The 8,666-nt window shown below is 31.1% G+C and overlaps 1 protein-coding gene across 1 annotated transcript in view; it reads left to right on the plus strand.

Annotated features, from left to right (window-relative positions):
• LOC119666644 (moesin/ezrin/radixin homolog 1-like) overlaps positions 1-8,665 on the plus strand; it is a gene marked incomplete at its 3' end in the record, with an annotated part of 9,049 nt that extends 384 nt beyond the window's left edge. Inside the window, exons 2-7 of the mRNA XM_038075924.1 lie at positions 2,310-2,489; positions 5,912-6,037; positions 6,309-6,335; positions 6,444-7,210; positions 7,277-7,664; positions 8,627-8,665. Coding sequence (XP_037931852.1) covers positions 2,310-2,489; positions 5,912-6,037; positions 6,309-6,335; positions 6,444-7,210; positions 7,277-7,664; positions 8,627-8,665 — 1,527 coding nt within the window. The remainder of the gene's footprint in view (positions 1-2,309; positions 2,490-5,911; positions 6,038-6,308; positions 6,336-6,443; positions 7,211-7,276; positions 7,665-8,626) is intronic.
• Between the last annotated feature and the right edge of the window lies 1 nt (position 8,666).

Genomic DNA, 8,666 nt, shown 5'->3' on the forward strand with positions numbered 1-8,666 from the left:
TCTTATCCATGTCAGCAAAACCTGCTTTTTCGTTTTTATTGTAAACAGTGAATCTTCAACGTGAGTGGATGAATGGCAGTACAAGTGTATCAGAGATATAGTAACAATCGTTCTTGGTACCATTTGCGCCACTATATTTTCTATATTAAATCATTTTATTTTCAAAATAATGGGTGCCTTCCGCTCTTTATTAATTCTAATTTCTTCTAGTTTGAAATTTTAATTTCCATTTACTTAGGAACAGATACTAATTCTAATGAACAATTCTAATTCTTATGAACAAATATTTTCAAGGTTTTTATTTATCAAAATTATGTTATTTTAATAACAGAGATTAGGTTAGGTTAGATTAGGTTAGAGATTAAGCCCATTTGAGTTCAAATTATGACCAGTTGTGTTCCCACAGATTAGCGTTGTTCATACGCATACGCTGAGCGTTCGAGCAACACCATAAAACACGACTCAACCATGCAAGTGAAATTGAACTAATTTGACAAGCCTATAAACCTGTTTAAATTCCCAATTTTGCACAATGACAACTCTGTCAGGTGCATAAAAAAAGGTGCCTGATGTATATACATCCTAATCAATGATGAACACTGACACATTAGGTGGGATATAGTTTCCTTCTTATCTGCAGAGCCATAACCACGATGAAAGTCATTATAGGGTAGACGTAGTCTCATAGCATGTCTTCCTTGTATGCAGTGACCAATCAGCATCGATACAGTAGTACTGAACAGGTTAAGCCAAAATTGAAACAGCTGTGTGGTACGTTTCCTGTTCAGTTTTTACCAAGTCGATCTTGAGAACTGGCAAAAGGGTTGTTCATCTGTTTAATTTTGTTTATCAATGCTTAGATAAGGAGAAATAGAAAACTTATTTAAAAAGTCCAAATATATAATGTAAAATCTGAATATATATTTTCTTAATCTTTGTACTTAGTGTGTTTAGTGTCTGTTTCCTCTAATGGGGCGTAGGGCTCCAACGCTTCTCTTAAACCGCACTCTGTTAGGTGCTTCTCTGCATATATCGTTCTATGTATAATGCGCTACTGTCATTTCTCTTTCAATAGTCTTTCTCCAAGTTAAAGCCGGTGCACCAGGGCGTCTTCTACCTTGTGGGTTCCACGTTTAAGCTTGTCGTGGAATGTATTTACTTGGTCGTCGAATAGTATCCCTATTCAATTCCATTTCCGCATTTTTATTTCGTTCACAGGAACTTTCTGATTTGTTTGGAGCAAAAGTTCTGTATTGGATATGTGGTTAGACCACCATATTTTCATAATAACTATATATATATAGATTAAATTAAAATTCTAGTTAATTGTCTTTGTTAGTATTTTTAATTTTTTTTTTCGTCTATCGAAATTATTTATTTTATTTTAATCGCAATTGTTATACGAGTAGAATACAAAAAACGTGCACTACGTTTTACGAAATTAACTTGTAAATCTGAAAAAAAGAATGGTATATCAAAAATCAATCATTTGTATACCGTTGTGTGCCACCATACATAACATTCGCGTCAATATAAAGAAGACCAGTGACACACATTTCAGTAATTTTAAGTCACATGTCGCAAATGCGCCACTTCTAAATGCATGCATGCAGTGCCATTCAGTTTTAGTCGCCAGTTCCAGTGCGTTCATATTTGGATGCAGTCAGTCATTCACTGTTATGCAAATAAAATTAAAATACCAACAAAAAAGATTAAAATTGAAAGAAATTGTATACTAACAGAGAGAGTGTTGACAAATTGCACATGGACGATGCTCAATATTCCTACCTAATGTCTGTTAGTATTTTTTTTTATTATATTCTCTGTACACTTATTTGTTTTTCTACGGTGGTCGGTGGTCATTTCACTTGTCGGAAAATTGTTTTCCATATCCACATGCAAATGCGTCGCTAAACGTCTCTGACAGCGTTTGTGACATCACACACGTGCAGGTGAGCGTGACTATGTCCCACTTTCTAATGTTTGTTGTCTGTCCCAACGCTAACCACGGCAGTCATGCATAACGTATAATTTCATGCCGACCCTAGCAGCCCACTACATAGCTTTGCACCATGGCGATTTCGTATACTATATTTAACATAAATATTATTAAAATGGAAATATTTATCATACATCTTATATTGGCAGTAACATTTGATACATAATTTCCTATTCCACAATTGAACTGGAACTATTTCAGTTATGCGTAATTGTTGTTAGTATGGTATCAAATAATTTAACATAATTATTTATAGAAATTTAATAAATTTTATTTTATTAATAATAATAACTTTTATTTTTGCTTCTAGTTAAATGTACGCGTCACCACAATGGATGCCGAGCTGGAGTTTGCCATACAGCAAGCCACCACCGGTAAGCAACTCTTCGATCAAGTTGTCAAAACAATTGGTTTACGTGAGGTTTGGTTCTTTGGTTTGCAATACACCGATTCAAGAGGCGATTCGACATGGATCAAATTGTATAAAAAGGTAAGTAAAGTCGCGTGACTTATTTTATCTTATATGAATTTATAGAAATTAATTTATTTGAAATATTTTTTTTTTCGAAAATTCATTTAAAATTAATTATATCACTTGATTTTGTTAATGATAATTTATTGTTTACGTATTGTCTGACAAAATTTCTATCGAGTGATAAGAATATGAAGTACAAGATACTATACAAATGTAGTTATGAGGAGACTTTTATTTAAAAAAAAATACTAATTTTTATTAATAAATTCAAGTTTAAAATTCACAATTGTAATTTCTTTTCTAAACGAAATGCTTATTACTCCAAAATTAGAAGTAGGTATACTGATTCCGTCTCTGTACTTGTTGTAATTCAGGCCAGGAACATTCTTGAGTACCTTATGGGAACGATACTTGGTATAATCACAATTTTTATGTCAAATTATATGGCAAGTCAAGTTTAATTTATGGCAGTACATTTCAAATCATTGCAAGGAATTAAAACAATATACCTTAGAAAAAAGTAAATGATATTAACAAGAATAAGGTTGATTATTGACGGTAACTTATAGTTCTCCACACCTTTAGAATTTTTACAAGTTTCCATATGAATCTCAACAAAATTTAAGATATAATAACGGCTTTTCAATGCAATAAAATTTTTTGTCACTTAACTGATAATAGGGCTTAGCAACGTGCTAAACACAGTTGCTTGTCACAAATTAATCTATCAATTTCAAACGTGTAACTAAATTACAGGTCATTGCATTGACGATTTGTTCAATTGTGTTAAAACAAACACTGTTCTGTGCCCTTACGCTATCAAAGTAGAAAGGTTAGACTTCCCCTTTATACTTTCGCATTTCTGATATCTGATTCCTTTATTAATTTATATATTTTTTTTCTGCAACGTAAACGTAGAACGTTGCTACAGAAACTAAAGCTTAATAAAAATTTTAAGTTAACTTTAAGTCTCTCAAAAGTCGAAAGTTTTAGATAGTTTTTAGTTCCGCTAGTAATTTTACATAATGCGTCTTGAATAAGTACTCCTTCGCTGCAGTTATGGCCACTAACCTTTCTGAGGTCATCTTTAACGTGCCCTTTTATATTTTTCTTCGTCTTAATATACTTTTTTTTTGTTTCCAATGAAATCTGATTATTGGCCTAATAATACTGTTAAACATATCAATATATTCTTTTAGATTCGGGATTAATAAATATAAGATTCTGATAAATGGAGAGATATCTATATTTACGTTTGGATTGAGTATAGTTTGGATTGAAATAGTATAGTAATTTTATAACTGAAGATACAACTATATGTTACAGCTACTTAAATCACACTTAACGAAAATTTTCTTAACAAAACAGTTAATATCGTCAAAGAATATAAGTTTTTCCAATTCAGTTTAGGAATTCAGTTTAGGTCTATTATTCCCTATTCATGGATTCACATTATTTTTACAAGTCCTATTTCTTCATTTAATTAGAATATTGAACCAACTTAATTGAGTCTTATTTTTTCATCCTACGGTTACTACGGTACTTCTCTTGTTTAAGTAAAAGGGTCAGACAATCCTGCAGCATGTGCTTTGCGGTCTTATTCTCTTTCTAATAAAACCTGTAATTTCTATGCAGTATGCTTCCAGTTTTGTAAAGTGATTTATTGTTACATCACAGTGCCCTAACAAATGTTCTGCTATGTTTTCTAATTTGTTTTTATTTCGTTGCATACAATACTTAAATCATTCCTCTATAAACTATTTTTATTGTGATCGAAATTATCCTAGTATAGCTTTCTTTATTTTTCTTCTTGCTTCTAAATGTATGAAAAAAAATTAACTCTTCCCAAGACACAGATATTCTGGGCCTGAAAGCAGTTGGGCTATCACTTTTCTGTCAAATTATTTGTAACTTTTATTGCTGGAAATTCCCGCATGGTTCGGAAGCCATTAGATTTATATCTGGATATTGTAAAAATAACTTAAGTATAGGTTACGTTATACCGGCGATCCCTTGTGGATCCACTTAGGCCTAATGGCCCATTGTGTTACCGTATATATGGGAAAAACTCAGGGTTGGTTTAAAACCACCTAGAACCTTTGGCGAAGTATAAAATGTGTCAGTTCCTGTAACTGGTCCAGGTCCTCAAGAAAGGGGATTCGCCAATTGTTAAGTCGGCGCCGTGCATGAGCTGGGCAACTTAAGTATAGTAATCTCCATTTTTTTTCTTCCTTCCTAATGTATGAAAAGAAATTACGTTTTCCCAATTCACAGACTTGTTCCGGGCTTAAAAGCAGTAGGGCTTATCACTTTTTTAGCAAATTATTTACAATTTTTATAGCTGAAAGATCCAGCATGGTCTGGAACTCATTAGATTTATATCTGCATATTGTAGTTAAGAATATTAGTCATTCAAAACTACTCCATCAAGTTTATTAATGTTATCTTATAAGAATTGAGAGTTTTTATTTATAGCTGCCTGTCTATTAGTTATGATTTTTATTCTATGATTACGATAGTTACATTTAAGGTAAAATAAACACACATGTCTCTAGGCTATGTTTTGTCTAGTGCTTCCGATTACATCAGTTTGGATCCATAAAGATCTTATCCATAGAATGACCTATTACCCATTAAAAAGGTTTCAAGAACTGTCGGGTCATCGCCAACGACGACCAAGTGGCGTTGTCGACACGTTCCAAAGGGACTCTTCAAGCAGGTTACAACAACAATAATATTAATAATAATAACTACTTGTTGAGAAAGCCCCCCTAACACTGTATTTTACGCAATATTATTTTTATGAAATTTTGCATCTTTGTCTCAATAAAGAAAATAAAGATACCTAATAAGTCCAGTTGTTGTATTCTACTTTTGCTCTTTTTCCAAGAAACTTAAAAAAGTTTTACGCCGAATGAGTTGTAGTTTGTTTTCTTCTCTTTCACATACAGATCGTTTTTTGGTTTGTAACGGTAAAGCGTTTTCTTCTGTTCAAATGGCACATGAGCGTCGTCTTCACACATTGCTACAGATAACTTTATATGCAAAGCTTATTTTATACCATTTATTCGAAATAGTTTTAACAGTTAATAAATAATTCATACAAATTTTATCTAATGCCATAAAACTAGTTTTAATCATTTTCTTTACTCTTAACCTATATAAAATGAGGGTTACCCCATAAACTCCTGTATCCTTTGCACATTTCTTGCTCTTTCTGTCCAATCATTCGTGCCGACTAAGAAATACTTAACCAAAATTGAAATGAAAGCAGGTTATATGTTCGCCAACACAATTTTTACAATTTGGCACATCAGTCACACAAGTATTCACTTATACATAATTTCATCTACTTGTACATGCATAAATTTAACTATAAAACCTGAATGCTTTATATATATTTTTGCACAACTAAAAATACTCGAACGAAACATCAGCCTGAATCACCGGCAATAAAGACCATAAAATATCTGAAACGTGTTAAAAAATATGTCGACAAAAAAACAGCGGATGGACAACATCACAACGACGATAGCAACGAAGACGATGATGCAGATGATATGGTGAGCCACGCATCCGTTTCATTCAAATGTGTTGACGTGACCCCTAAATCCAATAAATGTAGATAGATTTAAACTAGGAATTGAAATGTAGTCATCATTTATTTTTTTTTTTAGTTTTGTTCTAATTTTATTATAGCAATTTTGAATTATTATTTTTATTGAATTTCTCCTTTGTAGTTTGTTAACAAGAATTCAAGAAAATCTCAAAATTTTAATACAAATTAACTCAATATTCGTATCTATTCCAAAATGCAAACCATACAAAACGCAGACTGGTTCGATGCCATTTTCTACTTGGGTAACTTTTTTTTAAATGAAATACAATTTTTATATATTAATATAATAAATATATAAAGAAAATTTATCACTGTACTAATAAATAAATATGATAATTTTTTCACTATAGGTAGTAAACCAAGATGTTAAAAAAGAGAATCCTCTTCAATTCAGATTCCGCGCTAAATTCTATCCTGAAGATGTAGCCGAAGAGATCATACAGGATATTACACTTCGCTTGTTCTATTTACAAGTAAAAAATGCCATATTATCCGATGAAATCTATTGCCCACCAGAAACATCTGTGCTGTTAGCTTCGTACGCTGTACAGGCACGCCATGGTGATCACAACAAGGGCACGCATACCGCCGGCTTCTTGACGAACGATCGTTTGTTGCCACAACGTGTAATTGATCAGCACAAGATGTCCAAGGATGAATGGGAACAGTCAATTATGACCTGGTGGCAGGAACACCGTGGCATGTTACGTGAAGATGCCATGATGGAGTATCTAAAGATAGCACAAGATTTAGAAATGTACGGTGTCAATTATTTTGAAATTCGTAACAAGAAAGGTACGGAATTGTGGTTGGGTGTTGATGCGTTAGGCTTAAACATTTACGAGCAAGATGATAAGCTCACACCTAAAATTGGTTTTCCATGGTCAGAAATTCGTAACATATCATTTTCTGATAAGAAGTTTATAATTAAACCGATTGATAAAAAAGCACCAGATTTTATATTCTTCGCTAGTCGCGTCAGAATTAACAAACGTATTTTGGCTTTGTGTATGGGTAATCATGAATTATACATGCGCCGTCGCAAACCGGATACAATTGACGTGCAGCAAATGAAAGCACAGGCTCGAGAGGAAAAAAATGCCAAACAACAAGAACGGTAAGTTGTAAAGAAAAATAAGTAGAAAATGTGAAAATAATTTTGAGTTTTCTTTTTGGTACGCAGTGAAAAGTTGCAACTTGCTTTGGCAGCACGTGAACGTGCTGAGAAGAAGCAGCAAGAGTACGAAGATCGCCTTAAGCAAATGGCTGAAGAAATGGAACGTTCTCAAAAGGATCTCTTGGAGGCACAAGAAATGATACGCCGTCTAGAAGAACAACTTAGACAATTGCAAGCCGCCAAGGATGAATTGGAGTTACGTCAAAAAGAATTACAATCCATGTTGCAACGTCTTGAAGAAGCCAAGAATATGGAAGCCGTTGAGAAGGCGAAATTGGAGGAAGAAATTCATGCCAAACAAATGGAAGTTCAACGCATTCAAGATGAAGTTAATGCTAAGGATGAAGAAACTAAACGTTTACAAGATGAAGTCGAAGAAGCCAGACGTAAACAAGTGAGTTTATTATGTATAGTATTATTATTCGAATATAAATGATCAATTATTATTATTAGAAATGAGATTATTATTTATTATTATTAGAAATGAGATTTTTATTTATTATTATTAGAAAAAAAGTATTAATTATTATTAGAAATGATAGCTAAAATTAATTATAAAAAATAATAATTGCTAAAAAAAGTAGGTTTTATTTCATGTTTAACTTAAAGATATTTGTTGTAAATTTAAATATTTATAATTCAAACATTTATATTAACTCATAAATAATTCCATTAATATTTTAATTTAAAATTAATTATTTTTAAATAATATAAATTAATATAATTATTCCTCATTTAATGAACTTATATATTTCTGATAAGTATATATTAGTTTAATATATATTAGCCACATAAATAGAAAAAAAATAATTTATATAATAATTAATATTTTATTAATTAAAAGAGCTACTACATTCCTGTGAAATATATATTAGTTGAAAATATATATATTAGCTATATATTGTATATAGAGTAAAAAATAAGTATTTAATATTTTTTAATATATAAAATATTTATATAACAATTTTATTTTGCTCTAGTAATAGATTTTCAATTAGCAAAATATTTCAGTTAAGAGGATACTCCAATTTAGACTTTAATAAATTATATAATTTAAAATATTTACTTAAATATTAAATATTATTAATTAAATAAAATTTTTTTTAATATTTGAGCGAATCCCCCTCTTACATTCATAGATATCTATTAAAAAAATTATTTAATAGATATCAATTAATTAACTAAGTTAGAGAGAGATTGAGAGATTGGAGAGATTTTCCAATTTAGTTTAGTAGTTATTTATAATTATATAGTGTAAACATAAATATTTAATTAATAGATATTAATTAAAGTTCATATTTATAAGCTTAATAATGTGCTACAATAACTTAACTACAAAACCCGTTACTTTTTTAGGCTGAAGCTGCAGCTGCTCTATTGGCTGCTTCAACAACAC

This window comes from Teleopsis dalmanni, chromosome 1 (genome assembly GCF_002237135.1).
Source record: "Teleopsis dalmanni isolate 2A chromosome 1, ASM223713v2, whole genome shotgun sequence".
NCBI classification, from domain to species: domain Eukaryota; kingdom Metazoa; phylum Arthropoda; class Insecta; order Diptera; family Diopsidae; genus Teleopsis; species Teleopsis dalmanni.